The sequence below is a fragment of the Pecten maximus genome, chromosome 12, assembly GCF_902652985.1.
Source record: "Pecten maximus chromosome 12, xPecMax1.1, whole genome shotgun sequence".
Classification (NCBI taxonomy): Eukaryota; Metazoa; Mollusca; class Bivalvia; order Pectinida; family Pectinidae; genus Pecten; species Pecten maximus.
The window spans coordinates 7,349,907-7,372,093 of NC_047026.1; the positions used below are offsets into that span (position 1 = coordinate 7,349,907).

A 22,187-nucleotide genomic window follows, 5' to 3' on the forward strand; every position below is an offset into this window, starting at 1 on the left:
CCCATCAAGGTATTGACACTATTGAACCTTAATAATGACTGCAATGTTTCCAAAATATCAGATAACTTGCTGTGGTAATGAATCTGGTGTAATTTGCTCTCAAGGCTTGAGAAATATGACTAAAGTCTACACTTTATAATGTCAGAATACTTAAGTTTCAAGTTCACTTCACATAACATTACTCTGTACTAGTAAAATTGTCACTGGCATGCAATCTAGACCTAATGATAGCTAATATCATAGGGCTGTGAGTACAGGAACAGGACAGAGTGGTCGGGATACACAGAAGTTAACTGGTGCAGACAGTAAACAGCTCTAATGGGGAAACACCAACAATGGCTTGTACAGTATTGACACAGATCAAAGAGACACCATGAAACAATTATCATGTAATCAGCAAAGTATTCGACCATGAACATTTAATGTAGCATGCCGATTTCAGACCTATTACTGCCAAGTGTAATACTGAAATGTTCACTAATCACTGGTCAATGAGAACACTTCAATCCAGGGCTTTTTCGCACTGGTTTGGGAAGGGGCCTTTTTGTCTCATTTTGGGAAGAAAATTAATTAAATGAGAAAGATTTTTTCAGAAATAAAATCAAATTTTGGGTATTTGGCTTAAATATGAAATAATTTTAATTGGGAATGGGACAGGGCCCATAAACAGCCCCAGAAAGGCCTCAGAAAAAAGCCCTGCAATCCTGTCATATAGATTCTGACATTAACACCAGACTCCCTTGGAATTTATCTTTTAGCATTCCTCTATCTATTTCCAAGGAGTACATATGGAGTTTTCACCATTTAAGTTAGATAACACTAAAGCCATCTGGGCGTCTAAGGAATGAGGTTGAATAATGGAAACTGCTATGCAAATCTTGTTTTGCTTATTCATGGCCATATAAAGAACCTTCCACATTTCTGTAATCCTCCAGTAACTGCCATTCAATTCTACACATAAATCAAATTCAACAGTCTATGACCTAAATCAGAAAGCATGAAGAATCCTAAAATTGTCTAAAAAGAGGACTTGATTTGAATATAATTTATCGAAGCTATTTAAAATCCTTGAGAAGCAAACTAAATTGCCTCAATCAAGCTACAGAAATAACACATTCATCCTGAATACCTGTTATACAATTAAGTTTCTAATTCTAGCCAAGTAATTTAGAAGCTGTTTGTTCCGCTACCAGCCCTTTTAACGTCTAGCTTCTCTGACAAGTTTTATTCCCAATGAGTGGAATATATAAATTTAAAGGGAAGATTATGTATAGGAGATGGCTATTAAGAACTTGTATACATACATTTCGACTGTGGGGAAGCTTGTCGGTCACCCAAGCGAACCAACAAAGGATTGATTCATACCAGATTAAATACTGACCCAAGAACTAGGTATTGACCCCTTAATCTTTAGTTGAAAACTTGGCTTGGCAAACTCGTACACAATGATAGATCTAAAAATACTGCAAGAAACAACTTGTAACCAACCAGTTTATTTTGAAGGGATTAAGTTCTGGAAGACTTAATCAAGTCACTCTATAAACCAGACAGAAATACCTCACAAACGATTGTATTGGTTTGAATATATTAGACAGAGCTGTCTACATTTTCTAATTAGGGTACCAACAATTTAAAACCAAGATACAAAATCTATTGACAACATGAAGTGATTTTTCCTCAAATTAAGATTTTTTATGGAAGCCGTCAGACAGACCATGATCTTTGGTTCCACAACTCCACCTCATACTTGTGTCTCCGTTCCAATCATCTGACATCCTCTCTATACGAGAATGTATATAGACGGCCGTGGGACAAATTGCTAGCTCGACATTTGGTCAGGAACGTGTCAACCAGTAGCTGTCCAATTTTTCCCCAGTCAAATCTATAGGTCATAGGCTAAGACGAATACTTCTTCTACACCTACATTAGGACAAGTCTTGATTAACAAGACATATAACTCAACTTTGTTTTTTACCCAGAATATAAAGCCTGTCTATCTTACCCTATGGGCATGATTACTTCACCAAACGAACATAAAATTACCCAATTTCCTCCACCAAATAGACTCAGCATTCTTTACCCATGGGACACAACATAACTTCACTAATTGTCTTTCCAAAGGGCATCACCTCCTTCCTATTTTACCGTAGCATTACCTCACTTCTACCCAAGGGACATAACTCCAATTTTCTTGAACCAAAGGATATAACTCACTCCTAATTAACAAACATGTCCCTATACATTTTTTTTAACTCCAAGAAAATTACCTCACACATTTTCACCCAAGAGACATTACATAAATCTTCCCAGCCCCGGGGAGATTCCCTCCATCCACTTTATCACTAACATATTACCTTGTGTCTTGTAACAAGGTTAAAATTGCAATTTAATTGCATCTAAAACATTTTTATTATCTACATAGCAGCATTTTTGTTCCCCTAACAATCATTTGCTTCAAGAATATGCACATATAAATGAATCTTACATTAATATTATTTTGGTAGAGAAAATGAAGTAAAACTATCTGCCAAGAACACCATAGAAAGCTGCCAAGACCTCTACCCAACCCAACATCTGATCCATGGAGCAATGGTGATATGGACATGCTGATGGTCAAACCACAGATGTTGAAGAAAAAAGTTTCTCGATCTTATGTTAGTGATCTAAAAAGAACTTGCAAGGGAGTTTTCAGTGAGAGAAGACACCAGTATAAAAAGAATATAGTCCTTAATCAACTGGCAGACGGTGTTGGTAGTACTTTTCCTGGGTATTTTTTTTCATTTTATTTTTTGGTGGGGTTTGGGGGAGGGGGTTACAATTAATTAAATTGGGAAATTTTAATTATGTTAAAAGTTAACATGCTAATGATTATTTCATGTGTCTTATGAGCTATCTCTGTATACATGATGGCTTACACCAATTTTGATGCTTGACTGTTCTTTTTTTTAATTTTGTGTAATATTTTGTTATTAAAATGTTCTGTATCTCTTTAAGTTTTAATCTATGGACACAACTGAGAATCTAAAATTTCTTTCTCGGAACAATAAGACTAAAATGCATTAGGCATGGGGTTGATTTGTACACCCAGTTATATAGGCAATACAAACACTGGTTGGTATGTTATTTACAAAGGGGCAATATCCATTAAAACAGCCTGGAGATAAGGAGGCCCTGTCTGTGGCCTGATAAGTAGGACAGTGTTGGATCTGTTGGTGTCTCATACAATAGACAAATCATACCCTGTCATCAACACAGACCACAAAGACCCGCATTGAAAGTCTGTCTACTGCTGACCTTGATACAAAGTTAGCAGTTGTATTATATTTCTGCAGTCACAGGGCATTTTGTGTGTTATATATGATCATAGTTGGAAGGTCAGCCATGTGCTTACAGATATCAATACCATAAACGAAATGCTATATTAATGAGTGGATAGAGATTCTTCAGAGAGAGGTACTTTCTCATGTTTAACTATCTTGTTTATCTTAAAAGAATCAACATTTTTTTTAACTTGAACAAGACACATGGTTTGATTAGACAGTGAACTGTCTTGCTTTTAACTGGCACAAGACAAAAGGTTTGCTTGGGCAGTGAACTGTCTTTCTATTAACTGGCACAAGATACATGGTTTGCTTGAGCAGTTAAGTGTCTTGCTATTAACTGGCACAAGATACATGGTTTGCTTGAGCAGTTAAGTGTCTTGCTATTAACTGGCATAAGACACATGGTTTGCTTGGCCAGTGAACTGTCTTGCTATTAACTGGCAAAAGATAATGGTTTGCTTGGGCAATGAACTGTCTTGCTATTTAACTGGCACAAAACACATGGTTTGTTTGGGCATTGAACTGTCTTGCTATTAACCGTCATAAGAAACATATTTTGTTTTGGTATTGATCGGTCACACTTTTAACTGGCACAAGACAAATATTTTGTTTGGGCACTGAACTGTCTTGCTGTAGTATTTACAGGTGTTACCATGCAATGACAGAGCTTTGCAGGCAAACATCCTATTACAATCAGCATACATTGGTAAATCAGTCCGATAAGCAACACTTTTATGGGCTCCTGTACACCTTTCCTTGTTCACAAGTGTGTTTATTAGGTTGATTACATCACTTATTTGTTTTTACGGAAAGCTTATAGGAAATATATTATCTACTTACCGAATGTGACTTTAAGCTCTTGTCATCTACCAAGCCCAAGAACTTATCAGCTAGGAACTCGATAGGCTTCTTCTTGCTGCTGTTGAGACAAGCCTTGTCTACAATGGTTCGGAAGTTCTGTAAAATATGATCAGTTGTCAAGATATATTAAGGACAGACCAAGAATTATTTGATACATATTGGTAATAAATGAAAAAATAACAGAAAAAGAACACAATACCATTGTGTAATGTATCTAACCTATGAACAGATCAATAGATGGAACAAATGAAAGAACAGACGTTGCTATGTTTCCATGGCAACAGGATGATCCAGAGATATGACTATTTGTTTTCTATAGTAACAGGAAAATATGGAAAATGATAATTCCAACTAACAAAACCACCAACATTTTTATTCCAAACAAATAACTTATTCTTGTCAACAACTCTGAAAGAAACGGCAAAGCATTGGCAAGCAACCCAAAATTTTTGGACAACAAACTCTTTGGTTCAAAAACCAAGACAGTGCCATATGACTATATGGAAGGGACAAGACAGGATTTCAGTAGGCAGAATACTGTCATTATGCACATCTAGACATTACATAAAGATTGGAACATTCATAAGCAAGATTCGTTCAAAATTAGGATCCAAGAAAAGACAAGACCCTGGAACAGTTTTTCTGAGTATGGGTGTGTAATTAAACTGGTAACAACCAGGGTTAGAGAGTACAGCATCTTGTTTATACCCTCCAGCTCTCCATATGTAACAGATATACGATCACATTATTGTGATGGCTTCTCAACCATGCTTTCTTGCTGGTGGAGCGGAAGCCGTAACCACACAAGTTAAAAAGCTCGCCAGACAACTAAGAATGCAGGTGTTAGACCTAGAGGGTATATCGCAACATCACATGGCCGAGCAGAAAGTTTAATTAAAGAAAAAAAGACAATTTGTCAATTTCAGACAAACCATGTGTAAACACATGAATTAATGAGTGGTTCTACAACCATTGATGACAAGCATGGATAGAGAAAACCTAACAAAAGTGTTAGTCAAGTGACGATACAAGATTTACCCTCATGGATGCAGGAGACCATGATCTGCACTCACCTAAGGTCAACTGGTTTGAGTGATTGCAAACAATGAGATATGTCATTTGTAATAACAAATGTATATAGAATTAGCATGACTTTCCAACAGAAAGTGAGAAACATGTCAAAAAGAAATATAATTTTTTCATCATTGTAAATAATTTAACATACAAGAGATGGAAAACGAACCAAGCTTGGATGGAAGAGTTGAAATCAGTCCACAGTAACAAAGAGTAGTTTTTACAAGGACCTAACTTTCTTATATATTCACATTTTGAGATGTTCCCTATAGAAGTTTATAACCACTATGTACACAGAAAAAGTAATGTTTTATGGAGGTAGGCTGCTGGTTTATGGCTGAAAACACCACATATACTGGTAAGTAATTTCAGAATTGCCAGGAATCAAGCAAATTCAGTACGACTGCATGCTGTGTCAGTTACAGCCTTAGAATAGCTTCTCTTGTGGAAAATTCACAGAACTGTTATCACCAAGACTACACTTGGGGACTCAATCATACAACTCTTATCACAGTGAAATTGCAAACAGATAGCTGGAGTGCAGCGATAGACATAAAATATTCCAAATGTGCCGGCTTTCTTGAAGTGAATTCAAATATCATGAAGGGTTTCAAAATCCCTGGTTTCATCTGTTTTTTTCTCTCCAGGAATACGAATCTTGGTATTGATTTTTACCGCCTTTAGTCATTTTCCCAGGGAGACATTAAACCTTAATGATGAGTTCATGATCTCATCATTTCCATGTGGTAATGAAGATGCAGGTTTCATGGCTTCTAATGTTGCTAGAAATTAATGTTTTTATGAGAATTTAAGAATTATGATATGCCACCAAAAAAATTTCATTTCATTTAAAGTTAATCAAATCCAACTGCATTATTATCTTCCTAAATGTGTAAACAAGATTTCATAGAGTGAATAATTGAAATTCTACCAAACTTTGTTAATTTTACATCCAGATAAATCACTCTGTAAAAATAATTGAAATTTCTCAAAATGATCAACACAAGGTTAAACCTTAACCACTATCTGCAATTTTCGTGCAATTGAGTGAGAGCATTTGAAAAATGTTTGCTATGTTGTTGTCGAGAGAATCTGCATCAATAGGTCAGGTCTGAGTGAGAGCTCTCGACTACATATCTGTGATGGCTTCCAGTTATACAGGGATTCAGCTCTGAGCGTGTGATGGATTTAAAAGATGTAGAAATTAATGACATGTCTGGTCGACTCAGCCCCCTGGCTTCTAACATTGTTGACTATATATATTATCTCTTTAGCTCTGTCCTATGACCATAAATCCCCTGCTGCCTTAGGCTGGATAGGAAATGCAAAAGTAGAAAGAAATAAATCAGTTGAAATTGTAATTAAATATTGATTTCCAATGGTTGCCAGGCAACGGCAACAGAGTTGTGAGCCTGGCCCATACCAGACCACGGCTGTGCCCTGCTGGGGCTGAGCTGCTTTAGTGCTGCTATATATGGCTCTCTTCACACCAATAAAATTATCACCAACATCTGCCCAAAACTGTTTTTCTAACAATTTACAGAATGCTGTCTACTTGTCAACATATATTAGTATAATTTGTTTTGGCCGTGACCTTTTAAGATTCTATTTGTACACAGGGTTCATTCTTCATACATTCTTTACCAAGTAAATATGGAGAACTCCCCATAGAGGCTACGTTCGGTTAAAATAAAAGTCATAATGTATGAATTCAAAAGATAAGTCTTATGAATCTGTCAACCGTAATTGTATTTTACTTTAATAATTAACCAAGAACTTCAAAGGTCAGAATTTAAATTACTTTCTAACTTTTTTATTCACAAACGTTTTCTCAACCTGTGTGTAGAATTATAGAATCCTTTTTCAAGCAGAAGTGCCAAACCAAAAAAAAAAAAAACCAAAAAAAAATCATTTAAATTTTCCAGGCACTGTAATAAAATCCTATCGATCAGTAAATGTAATTGGTGTCTAATATGAGCAGTAGACCAAAGGAAACCAATCTTGCAACAAGTACACTTGAGGCAACAAACTCAAGAAGGAAGGGTAAGATGAAAATAGAATTCCCGCTAGGGAAGCCAGTCACCTCAAAGCACATCTGCAGTCAAGCAATTGATTTTTGTGGTTGTTTCTAATTTGTACAGCTCTCAGCCATCTACCATCCATCTTTCAACAGGCAGGAATCTATAGATGTTTCTGAGGGACTTTTAGTAGGCTAGTCCATAATGCAGAGATCACTATCATCAAGTATTAATCTGGCTCTCATCTCTGCCCAATAACATGTAAAATTACATTGATTTTAATCGGGTGGACTATTTACATTAGCAGTAAGCATCTTCAAACAACAGATAATTGGTTTAATTATAAAAAAAAAATGTTCATTCTGCATACAATTATCATAGTTTTTTTTTCTTTAACATGATAACGACTAACACATGAAATTGATGAAGATGATTTAGTCATAATGAAGTTTTTTTTATTTGATCTTTGACTTTGATGACCTGCATTGCACACGCGATCAAACAATTATTGATATGATCCAACATTTGCCGAACTTCCCAATCCCAAAGAAATAAAGTCAATCTTCATTTGAAATCAATCCTACCTCTTTGCATGCGTAATAGATTGCAATTTTGAAATGGAATACCAGTAAAACAATTGAACCTGAATATCTTAACATGCAAAGTATGTTCCTACTTACCAAACCTGGCCAGCTGATTGGCTGTTCAGAATTCTCGGGGTCGGCTCTCTCAGCCCAGACAATGGTGTGCTCCACAAGAAATAGCTGGAAAATTTCGTGAACGCGGAACCCACTCTCGACGCTGCCAATGTCTGTCGTCAAACTCGACCAGAACCTGAAAAGGCAATTACAAAACGTTGAGGAACAATATTGTAACAAGTCTTGTATAATATCTGCGTTCCAAGTGGTTGATCAATACCACACCGAGAAACAAATGACGGAAAACCACTAGAGATTCAAACTGGGTGACAGTGTCAGCGATCACACACTAGCTCCGTGAGTGGCCGCCGTATTACCAGACAGACTCCACAAATACAGACCTCCGTTTAATGTAAAACAACCTATTGCTATTCTTACCAAAAATCATTACGACAGGTTTGGTGATGTGTCTGAATTTCCACATCTACATTCTTAATAAAGGGGCCCAATGGCCTGTGTAAGCTACCTGTTATATACTGCTGTTGAATATTTCATCTGAGACCTTCAAAGTGGGTCAAGGCCATTTTTTAAACCTATTTGATTGTATATATATAACCTAATTTAACATGCTGAAGGTTATACTCCATTTATATGAAATGCCATTATCTCATAACATATCATGGAGTTCCGTCTGAAGGATCTAAATGAACTGACTCATGTGACCTTAGCTAAGGTTATTTATCGGTAGAAACTTGAGAGCATTTTATCTATGCAGAATACAGACACTATAGCGCTTCTAAATTTCTAAAGGAGCTCTTGAGTCATTCGAAGTTTTTCATATATTTGACCTCCTTGGGCTTAAAAACTGGTCAAGGTCATTATCAATTAAACAAACATTAAAGCCATTTACCACAGAAAATCACAGACTAAATATCACCCTATTATTATTGATTAATAGGGAATAAAAACAAATATGATATGTGATTTTTTTGTTTGTTTGCTATGTACGTTGTTTGTGACATGAATTTCCATGGTCATTTTTAGTCTCCTTGTAGTAGCTTGTTGCTACCTCAATGAAGAACTCATAGGAGGCCCATAGCAGAACTTATTCAGAGTAATTGGGATAAAGTTTCTTGTCCAATGGTACAAACACTACAACACATAAAAGTTTATGTCAAAAGTAAATGTTTCCACATTTTACCAAAGTTATTATCTTCAGCTTTATATTCTATCAAACCACAAAAGTAAACAAGTGCACTGCAAACAGATGCATAATACGCCTGTCTGACCCTATCCAATGATTTTTTTTTTGTTTAATATTTAAAGCATTCTTGGACATGGTAATAGTTGTCCCAGCAGAAATCAACACCGGAAATAAAATCAACAATTATGCAAGAAAGTCAATTTTGAACACAACATGAACATCCATAGGCAACCATAGCAAATATTGGGATAATACCACTTGATCAGGCTGAAGTGAAGACCTCTGAAAAACATGCACCTAAACTTTTAACTGGACAGACAACTGTTCGGACAGATGTAGATGCTATACCATAATACGCCTGTCAAACTTCAACTTCAACTGAAAATACTGTAACCAAAATAACCTGTGTGCTTCCTTTCTCATGAAAACTAATGACTTCATTATCAGCACCCTTCGTGAGGAAGTGACATAAATGGCATCACTTGAACGCAGACACAAGCTGGCATCGAAATTTCAAAGAAAATATAAGAAATGCTTTGAATTATACATTCCAAATTATTACCACATGAAAATAATGGATGGGCAGTGAAAAAGAGCCTTGTGCCTGCTAAGAGATCCTAGATCTACAGCCGCTTTTAGAGACAAAGAGCAGGCTTGGAGTGGAATCAGACTCGAGGAGAAGCGTGGGAAAATGTATCTTACTTTCACATGTTCCTGGTGGGGAGTTGAGTTTTTATGTTTATCTTTTCACGTGTCATATTTCAGGGTTTATGGGTTATGTATGCAATCAAGTCATTTTAGCTTCTCAGGAAAAAAGATAGGGCCCGTGCCAGAGGCCAGGGTCTACATATGCCGAGGTCCTAACAGTACTCAAGTGGAGCGCAGGATCAACACGCCAAAACATCAAGAATCTCGTGGATGTGCCAACATAGCGGACAGCATGGAATTAATTTAAGTTCTTTTGATACTGCGATGATTGAAGTACTTACTGCTCTGTCATAAAACGGCAATAGAACTGACAGACAGGATTTTTCTTAATCCACGTAGATCTAACAGGGAAGTAGTCAGCAGTGTATACAGGAGCCTAGCAGAAGGGTACACGCTTAGAATGTTTGTATTATAATTAATTTTAAACTGACTATAGTAATGTAAAACCATTTTTAGAAATTAAAGTCAGCATCAATGAGGTGCACATGGGTACATTTACATGCCAAGATAATGCATATATGTAACAACATTGACTTGGTAAACATTTCTATAATGCAAATGCTTAAAGAACTGATCATGATCCATAATTTTAATTTTTTTTATTTTATAAAAGTATCAGTTCATGTACATAATTTAGTAAAATAATTAAAATTTTGTAATTAAATAAAAACAAAATGTAAATGTAAAAATGTAGCAGGATAATTTTACAATAGATAGCCATCTGGTTATGCATTAGTGGCAAAAAAGAAAGGTTTGAACTTCAGGCAAATTATCTACATAACATATGACCTCGAACAGCATTAAAGTATTGTATCAGTACAGAGTGACCTAGATCTCCTTATCTACCAATTTATCTATACATACATACAATGTAAGAGAAACTTGGCGGACTGGACAAGTGCCTGTTAAATGTAGCTGGTCATTAAGAGACCATTAAAGTGGTTGTTGACTGTGTAATCACCAGACTAATGTGTTCTATTATTACACCAGGGTTGCCTCGGTCATTCACATGCTCAAACATAAACAGGTGGATATTTTCAGCTCTGCAGGAAAAAATATTTAGATATCAGCCAGGATAAAATTCAATTCCACACTGATTATCTGCTATCAGAAAAAGGAGAATGTAACATGTAACCTGTCTCTCAGACTCTTTTTTCCCCCCCACAACCAAATTTAAATCTGCCATATAAACATACTGCCAATAGTGATGTAAGGGAAGTAATTCAAAGAATATTACTGACAAACACACACAATTTGAAAAGTGTTGTTATAAGAGTTACTTCCCCTTTACCAAGTAACAGCCACTGTTTGTTTACGTTTTCGCCTTGTACTGTTAAAGTAGGTTATACCATCCATCATTGAATTGCAAAAGTAAACTGCTGACTTTTATTGAGAATCTTCAAGATTATATTAATACATGTTTTCATGTTTCATATAAGTTTAAACGTTTTAAGAAATTAATAGTTAATATGCTTACAAAGTTAACAAAGTTATGCTATAATGTAGTTGACAAAATGTTCATAAAATAAGTTTTAAATTTCTGTAAAATTCACTCGTTTGTAATATACAGGAGTTCCAATATTCAGAGTCCTTGTCAGCAACTAAAACTTGTAAGCTACATATGTATGTATAATACATATATATCCATGCTCTGTTGCACTCAAATTTAAATTAACAAAAACTTGATAAAGAATTCTGAAATAATTAAAATTTCATTCACAATTTAACTATATAATAACATAATTTTTATAAAAGTAGAAAAGTACTTTCATGTGGAACATTAAAATGCTAAAAACATAATTGACCATGTAATAAACCTAAATACAGTGCATTTTCACAGTATGGGCATATCTGCAAATGACATCAGTTGATTTCAGTACTGTATTGATGAAAGTATTACTGATATAGCAAAATAGGCAAACAAATATATTGAAGAGGGAAAAAATGACAACTACAAAAGTCACTTCACAATGATATCATTTTATTTTAGTACCTTTTTAATGAGAAGTGTTACTTTTATTGCCAAAGGTTAGGCAAGAAAATTGAAGAATCCTTTTGTCTTCCATTGTACAAATACATGTATACCCCAAGCAATTAATTATTTCCATGTACTTAAACTGTACGACTGTCTTCTCCAAACTAAACTTTTAAAATGGCAATTTTGGCAGAAATATTACATTTCTGATTGACCTAGAAATCAACCTAGAAATCAACACCAATGTGTCAAGGACATCATGATGATCAGCCGAAAATTATAGCCGTAGAAAATTAATTAAAACTTGTTAGAAGTAGTTTTCCAAAAATGGTGATCAAGGCAGTCATATTGGATTTTTGATTGATAAAGGAAATCGGAAAATAGAACTTGAGTTTGCAGAACAGAAGTTAAACATATGTATATGGACTTTCAATGAGCAGCGTGATTTTTTTCTGGGCCATACTGTGATTATCCCTATGAAATTTTATTGAAATCCCTTCAACAGAACTGTAGCTAAAAGCTCAACATGGAGTTTCAAAAAGAATGCAATATTCCCCAAACTGAAAATAATAATGACATATCCATATATTCAGATCCATTTACCAAACCTGTAGCTTAGATTTCAAAAATAGCTGCTGTAGTGGCCATTCTCGATTGTCACCAATGATTACATCACTTTGTCTCATATTTCTATGAAGATAAATTTGACTGAAATCCCTGCAGCAAAACTTTTAAAATATCTGCAGTGATGATATCTGTCATGACAGGAAAACAATGCCATTTAGACAGCGACATGTAATGAACATGTCCATTAAATTTCACTGAAATTTTTTCAGCAATTAAGAGAATGTTAAATTTATGACAGGTTACAGCAAACGAGGACAGATCATGACAGCCATTGAACCCTTGATTTAGGTACATGTGTACTAACAAATTCCTCCCCTTATTTCTTGGCTTGTAGCTCCTTAACATCTATATTACAGCATTTAGTCGGGTTGTCTGAAGGATGAGTAGTAGTATTACAAAATAGAACTTACACATTCATAAATCACAGTAGTAAAGTGGGATCGGAGAGAATCTCACCAATGACCTTGACATTTATAGAGTTGGCTGGTGTCCAGGCTCTGTCAAGTGTTGTAGACACCTAGACAAACTGTGTATAACATATCAACACTCCAAATCTACGTTTTATAGGAGATTAAAGAACTTTTATATTATACCAATAAACACAGAAACGTATCTGACAAGAAAAAAAAAACATCAATGAAATTTCAGAAAAGACTTCAGTGATTTGGTTTATCTGAATTCAGATGCCTGAAGCAATCATAACTTGCAGGAGTATAAATTCTGGGCATCAAAACAGACCAAATCGAGTCTGGATATTTCATTAAGAAAGTTTAAACCTGTATTTCCAAAGCAGATTTAAGTCAGGATGACTTCCCATGGATATATAATACTCATTTTCCAAAGGTGACATCCCCATTGTATTAAAACAGATACGATACACTCAAGTATCTGAAGATGTCTTTATCTGCTTTTCTGAACAGATATCCCAAACATCTTTAAAACAGACTACATTTGAGGATACACTTGATGTAACTAGAACACTGACAGGTCAGAAAGGAAAAATATGATTTTTTATATCATTGATAGTCCAGTCATATTTTACAGTATTTTTTCTGGTTGTAAAGTTAACTATGAATAAGAAAATCATTGGTTAAAGCATGTCAAAGTATTTAAAGAAAGAAGAACATGTGAAAGTTAATATATTTTTCACATCTAGTTCTAGGCCAAAGCTTATAGTCTTATTGTAGTAACATTCCATTGCTGATCAGCTGTTCGAGACCCAGACACTGGTTTAAATTATTGAACACATTTTTGTCAGCATCACTCACATAATTTGATGTATTATATCTTTATGTCTTTGGCTGATTAACAGACCCTGCCTGGGGCGTCATGTCCAAATTCATTCCTAATAACATGTTGCTCTTTGATACGTCTTCAGTTGAAGTCCGACTTCAACTGTGTCAAGGTCACTGAAATGTTTTTGTGTTTTACATCTTGGGATTGACTGCTATTGTAATTATTTTTATGTATTGTGATGAAGATTTAATGTTTTCATATTGGTTATTTTGCTAATTTGTTGTTTTCCATGAGTGTCGCATATTCTGTGGCTTCTTGAATCCTTAGATGTCTTTACAATATTGATGAGGGAAAGGGGAGGGGGGTATATATGCAAAATTTGAAATTTTGGGACATCTTCCGCTCAAGGATATTTCCAAAATTCTGAGGATTTTTGACAATTGTTCTTTTGTTATTTGTACCTTTTTATATGTTACGTATACAGTGTAATTAATTTACTGGTATTTATGACAGCTCTAAATTATCTGTAGCGCAGACTCTTCCTATATCTTGAGGTTGAGATCCAGAGAAGCTTGGGCTATATTTTAATTCAAACAGATTTAACACTGCACATGTTTAATTGTTACTTACTACTTACAAACCAGACCCTTCATTTATTCTTGGGTCTCCTGGAATCCTGGAGAGTTTGGGAATAATTATTATAGTTTCATCCTGTCCATAGATGGGCTAGACTTTAGAAAAGGTTCACTAGATCTAGATTTCTATACAACTTTCCATCAATTGTATCTTCATTTTCCTTCAAAAAAACGTTAACCCTTTAGGGCATGCATAAATTATCATTTGTCTAGACCTCTGTCACTTTATTTTTAAAGACAAATTTGAAGTCTAATGTTTACATAATTTCCTGGGGGCTTGTCAAGTATTAGATAAAAAGTATCATAGTCAATAAAGCAAGTTAACGGAGAGACACCATTACAATATACCCCTTATAATCATCAAGAAGCCATCTGCCTATATTGTTAAGGTAAACATTTGATACTTGGAATTCAAAACACATTATACATGTACTATGATGTGCTTGTTTCCATCCATCTCAATATTTGCTGAGCTTACAAAAAAATGAAAATACCAGTATAAAACTCATTTGTTAGGTTTTTATTTGATTTATCTAAACATTAAATACCTTCTAACTAACAGCCAGGGTCATGAATGGAGATCCACTTTGCCCTTGACCTTTGGACCCGAATGACCTTTGACCAAGTGACCTTGATTCTGGTGAGTTGACGTCTTGTATAATTCTGACCAGCATGCTTCATAATGCCATAACAAAATGTTTATCAATGAAAAGATACAATATTTGACCATGACCTTTGACCCAGTGAATTTGACCTTTAGTCAGCTGAATCCACATCTCCAAGACAGATACCCCTGGATCTGGATCTATCTTCACATCTCCTGGAGAAATGCATGGATGTGTGTAGTATATATATATATATATATATATAACCAAGGCATATATACCACTTGATATGAAATGGCTTTTTCTCTTTAAGATCCTATGTATCAATATGTGTGATATGGTGTTTACCCTGAATCTGTCAGTTAACTCTTGGCTGTGTCCCCATGAGGATGGAGTTGGTTTTACATTGTTTAACATCCTATCAACAACTATGGCCACTTGAGGACCTATGATGACTTTTAGTCTCAGAACAGGCCTGTAATCCCTCTGTAAAGCAGCGGTGATGACCAGTCAATGTTCACATGGTCATTGATCGACCGGTCAGCAGCACCAACTGACCGACAAACCAATGACCTCAGACCAATTCCTATAATGCCTCGATAGATCAGACTTTGTGTTCGGAGATGTGATAAACGAAGACAATAGATCAGACTTTGTGTTCGGAGATGTGATAAACGAAGACAAGACAACATTATGCTCCCTAAAACACATTCCTTCTCATGGAATCATCTCTTCTGGTGCTATCACTGAAATAAGAACAACACTTTTCTGCTCAATGCAAATCTAATTAGCCCGGAGATTACCATTAATTGTGTATCCTTGAGACGTCCATTTTGAAATAAAGACAATTAGTTTACAGCTGTTAAGAGCACTGTATCAGTAGCCATCACTCTACGGTAACAAGACAGGTCCTGTGTTACACCATCAGAATATAACACCTCCGTCCCAGGGATCCAGACACCTGCTTCAGACATCCCCGTGTAAACAGACACTTACTGAATCACAGTTGAGGCACCATTCAAAAATCAAAACTGTCCTTACCCATCACTTGTTTGAAATCAATATGCAGATACTTTAAATCAAATTGTAACCAGTTTTCAAATACCCATATTTGCAATGTTTTTTTTATTTCAACAAGATTCAAGATCAATTTTGTTTTTTAGTTTTCAAATCTACAAGTTCAATTAATTCCATGCCTAAACCATGATATGATGCCCTATTATTCTACTAAAACCCTTGTATATCATTTGTTTCTCTGTTGCTTTCTCCTTATGACAAGTTATTGATGGTATGTAGCGCTATATATAGGTCCAGTGTAGAAATGCTTTCAATATTAATCAATTAATAATTGTGTAGTTGATCATTATTTTTATCGGAATCTATGATCAGAACAACACTTCCTGGAACACAATTGTTATTGGACTAAAACCCTTGTATATCATTTGCTTCTCTGTTGTTTTCTCCTTGTGACAAGTCATTGATGGTATATGTAGGTCGAGTTCAGAAATGCTTTCAATATTAATCAATTAATTGTGTAGTTGATCATTATTTTTATCAGGATCTATGATCAGAACAACACTTCCCGGAACACGATTGTTTTCCCATACAGTTTTGTGCCTGCCTTAGTTAGAGATGTATCAGTCAAATCAACCAGGAGGCTGCATAAGCAATTCATCGGCAAGGCAATATTTCTAATGCAATATAGAGACGGTGTATCTGCAGCAAAGCAATTTTCATTTAGTATTTAACTAATTCTACAAAGGAAGATTACCCCGTATTATCTCATGCGCTCATGTGGATGGAGTTAAAACTGTCAAGAGTTAAAATCAGAGGAAATAATAAAATCGAGTTTGAATGGAAATCTTGCAAAAGGTTGGAGCTCTGCAGCAGCCTATCATAATGTACAATCTGCTTTTATGTGCGGACATCCTTTCCAAACTGACTTGATCAATATCGCCCTGCTCCTCTATCCCAACACAATGCAACAGTTCTGCTACATGTAACAACAAAAAAGGCTGGAGGAAGGTCAAGGTCACAGTGTTCCATTCAGCCCAATGGGAGGTACATATCAGATTTTAGCAATCCAGCAACATCATGTAGAAGCTTGAGAAATATTATCAATATTTATTGATTGCCAAACATGAATGTTGGGAATATAGGGGCACTCTTAAAATTGTAGAGCACAAGAGCCTGCAGCCAGCTGTAGTGTCTCGAGATAGCAGCATTTTATGGGAGGCTGGAAAGCTGTCTGTGGTGGCGACCACATGTAGCAGGTTAAGTAGTACAGATCTGGAGTTATAATATTTACTGTCTGTGACTGGTAGATGAACACTTATTCTGGTAATATTAGCATTCATTGAATTATACGGGTATGACACAATTTATCATGTCATAAGCGTGATACAAGATTCTGATATCCTTACTGGTGATGGTATAAGCAGTGATGGTAGCATGTTTTACCAAATTGATCATTTCTGATATTTCACTGGTAAAAATGTAATTAATAAAATAGTACGGTAATGATCTTTATAGTTCAAAAGGAATTTATTGAATGAAAAGGCAAGGGCTACCAGCTGTGTTTGGACCTAATTTACTGAAAAATTGGAGCCATATAGCCATAGCCACACTGTAAGATTGTAATATGGACTTAGTGAGACTTTGACAGCACACAGGTCTATCCGACAAGGACCGATAAAGTAATGACATAATAATACAACACTCTGGCAATTAGATTCCATGGTGGCCATCTTGGATTATGAAATCTTGATAAAAATGTATCATAAACTATCCAAAAAGTAAAATCCATGGTGGCCATCTTGAATTATGGAATCTTGATAAAATGTATTATAAACTTTTCAAAAAGTAAAATCCATGGTGGCCATCTTGGACTATGGAATCTTGATAATATGCATTATATTATGTGTATGTATTGCAGGTAGCAGTCATCCTTTGATTGAGTAGTAATAAAGCCATCTTGACAAAGGAAGGTGTTGATCTTCATTTACTATCCACTAAGTAACATCACTGCTAGCAAAAACCTGATAAAATTAAGGCAGATCCTCAGCACGACCAACACTATACCATCCTAAACCATGTGTACACCGTAGTGTATAAAATCATCCTACACCATAGTGTAGTGTATAAAATCACTGAGATAGTAAAGTAGTATACCCACAATGTAAACAGGTCTGACCTAAAAAGATATACTTATCTGTCAGCACTTAGTTAGGACAGGAAATGTTTACAGGACTAAGACACATACATTATCAACCACTAGAGGTCTAAACATGTTATACCCATGCTTACAGTACATTCTTTATTTACATTGATTTCCTCTTGCAGACAGCCGTGTTACACCATACATGCTCTGAAACACAGCCTAGCCCTAATGTAAATTTAGTTGAATTATCCAACCACAACAACATATATTCACAGTAAAAACATCCTGGTCCAAACCGAAAAGGCCATGAAACTTTTAATAGTTCAGTTAATATATCACAACACCAATAGGTCTTTGGTGATCTGTGGTTCAATCCCAACCCTTGATGGTTCATGTTTCTTAGGAAGCTGATGAGAAATTATGTCCAATGCTATCATAGTTGGACAGGACACTTAAGTACTCAAGGGCCTACAATGTGTTGTTAGTGAGGTAGCCTCAAGCTACTGCAAGGAGACCCAGCCTCAACATGACCCCGGCTATTAGAAAATGAACCTGGCTATTAGAAAATGAACCTGGCTTTTGGAAAACGACCCTGGCTATTGGAAAATGAACCTGGCTATTGGCAGGGGGTGAACAAATCACATAGAGGACAAACTTGTCAAATAAAACATATTGCAATATATGTATCTGTTCTATTTTTGGTAAGTCATCATCAATCAGTACATCATCTGGTATAGGTTACTGTCTCCTCTAGGTTAGATTGTTTTATTTGTTCATAATTCCATAACTAACTTGTTTTTTCTAGTTCTGAAATTAACTGATTTACTTTTATGACTGAATATGACCAGAACACAATAATGTCATTTAAGAATGCTGTTCAAGAATGATGAGGAAGAATTTATAGTGTCATCACACTCGAATGCCACATCTGATCGTGGAAGTCCAATGCCCCCTATCCAGTCACATTCTATGGACAACCAATCCTTACCACCAACTTGAAAGCTAAACATCAAGCAGAAGTTATACCTCTTTAGTATGTCTGGACAAGGGGACACAAAACCTAGAAGAAACTAAGGTCTTAAGTGACACTCCAATGTAAAGGTATCCATTAGAAGATCTAGAGGTTGTTTACAAACAAGAGAGAAGATAAAATCCCAAATTTAGGTTGCCTCTTATTTACAAATCATGCAATAGGGGAAACAAATATATTTTGCCTGTCAATGCCCTGCAGGTCCCTGCCAATAGTTACGAAATACTCTGTATATTGGCCAATGACACACATATTCATTAAAATGTGACACCAAAACACCAGAAGCTTGTATGTCCTACTGTATGAAAATACCAGATCGGGAAATAGTTGCATTAATTTTTTAACTCTACAATTACATCACTCTATTAATTAAACTAAACTCAAGCTTTTTGTCATGTTCTTTAGTTTCAATACATATATATATAAACCCCTATATATGGACATGAATTTAAATACCAGTAGATTAAATGTATTAAAGTATAGTACAAGTGTACATGTGTATCAATCGTTTGTCCTAATTTAACCCTTCTATATATAGATTTGCTGACAGCTAATAAGTAGTAATTATATATATTGCACACACCATCTCCAGACACATGCTAACAATTACAATAGGGACCAGCTGGGCTGTCTAACAGTACATGGCCCATGTGTCTAGATACCGCTGGCACAAACACAATATATAACACATCTTGTAACAGTGCAGTTCACTGAACTATTTAGCAGTGGGTTAGGTTTCTACAGTAGGACAGTGTAATATGGCGGAGTTACACAGGAACACTCACTGAGAAGGTTCATTAAACACCCTTTGTGGGTGGCAATGACAAATCAGTATTGCGCTAATCTTTCATTTACTCATTTAAAAATTTACCTTTTTACAGTCATTAGCATAATTGCATATCACTCCAATTGTGTAAGGGTATAAACATCAGTAAGTAAACTACATGTGTAAGGGGGGTATAAACATCAGTAAACTACATGTGTAAGGGGGTATAAACATCAGTAAACTACATGTGTAAAGTGTATAAACATCAGTAATTAAACTAAATGTGTAAGGGGGTATAAACATCAGTAATTAAACTACATGTGTAAGGGGGTATAAACATCAGTAAACTACATGTGTAAAGTGTATAAACATCAGTAATTAAACTACATGTGTAAGGGGGGTATAAACATCAGTAAACTACATGTGTAAAGTGTATAAACATCAGTAATTAAACTACATGTGTAAGGGGGGTATAAACATCAGTAATAAACTACATGTGTAAGGGGGGTATAAACATCAGTAAACTACATGTGTAAGGGGGTATAAACATCAGTAAACTACATGTGTAAGGGGTATAAACATCAGTAAACTACATGTGTAAGGGGGTATAAACATCAGTAAACTACATGTGTAAGGGGGTATAAACATCAGTAAACTACATGTGTAAGGGGGTATAAACATCAGTAAACTACATGTGTAAGGGGGTATAAACATCAGTAAACTACATGTGTAAGGGGGTATAAACATCAGTAAACTACATGTGTAAGGGGTATAAACATCAGTAATTAAACTACATGTGTAAGGAGGTATAAACATCAGTAAACTACATGTGTAAGGGGGTATTTAAACATCAGTAATTAAACTACATGTGTAAGGGGTATAAACATCAGTAAACTACATGTGTAAGGGGGTATAAACATCAGTAAACTACATGTGTAAGGGGGTATTTAAACATCAGTAATTAAACTACATGTGTAAGGGGGTATAAACATCAGCTAAACTACATGTGTACGGGGGATAAACATCAGTAAGAAGACTACATGTGTAAGGAGGGTATAAACATCAGTAAAACTACAGTGTAAGGGGGTATAAAACATCAGTAATTAAACTCATGTGTTAAGGGTATAAACATCAGTAAAACTTACATGTGTAAGGGGGGGTATAAACATCAGTAAACTACATGTGTAATGGGCGTATAAACATCCAGTTAAACTACATGCTGTAAGGGGGGTATAAACATCCTAAAGACATTGTGTAAGGGGTATAAACATCAGTAATTAAACTACATGTGTAAGGGGTATAAACATCAGTAAACTACATGTGTAAGGGGGTAAAACATCAGTAAACTACATGGGTAAGGGGGGTATAAAACATCAGTAATTACAAATACATGTGTAAGGTACCTGATAAACATCAGTAAACTACATGTGTAAGGGGGGTATAAACATCAGTAAACTACATGTGTAAGGGGGTATAAACATCAGTAAACTACATGTGTAAGGGGGTATAAACATCAGTAAACTACATGTGTAAGGGGGTATAAACATCAGTAAACTACATGTGTAAGGGGGGTATAAACATCAGTAAACTACATGTGTAAGGGGGTATAAACATCAGTAAGTAAACTACATGTGTAAGGGGGGTATAAACATCAGTAAACTACATGTGTAAGGGGGTATAAACATCAGTAATTAAACTACATGTGTAAGGGGGTATAAACATCAGTAAACTACATGTGTAAGGGGGTATAAACATCAGTAAACTACATGTGTAAGGGGGTATAAACATCAGTAAACTACATGTGTAAGGGGGGTATAAACATCAATAAACTACATGTGTAAGGGGGTATAAACATCAGTAAACTACATGTGTAAGGGGGTATAAACATCAGTAAACTACATGTGTAAGGGGGGTATAAACATCAGTAAACTACATGTGTAAGGGGGTATAAACATCAGTAATTAAACTACATGTGTAAGGGGGGTATACACATCAGTAAACTACATGTGTAAGGGGGTATTAACATCAGTAAACTACATGTGTAAGGGGGGTATAAACATCAGTAAACTACATGTGTAAGGGGGTATTAACATCAGTAAACTACATGTGTAAGGGGGGTATAAACATCAGTAAACTACATGTGTAAGGGGGTATAAACATCAGTAAGTAAACTACATGTGTAAGGGGGTATGAACATCAGTAAACTACATGTGTAAGGGGGTATAAACATCAGTAAACTACATGTGTAAGGGGGGTATAAACATCAGTAAACTACATGTGTAAGGGGGTATAAACATCAGTAAGTAAACTACATGTGTAAGGGGGTA

General features: G+C 35.4%; 1 protein-coding gene across 1 annotated transcript in view; it reads right to left on the reverse strand.

Moving 5' to 3' along the window:
- Positions 1-22,187, reverse strand: part of LOC117339459 (probable JmjC domain-containing histone demethylation protein 2C) — a 182,220-nt gene that overhangs the window by 126,706 nt on the left and 33,327 nt on the right. Inside the window, 3 exon segments of the mRNA XM_033901044.1 lie at positions 4,164-4,280; positions 7,957-8,061; positions 8,063-8,110. Of these exon segments, the coding sequence (XP_033756935.1) occupies positions 4,164-4,280; positions 7,957-8,061; positions 8,063-8,110 (270 nt within the window).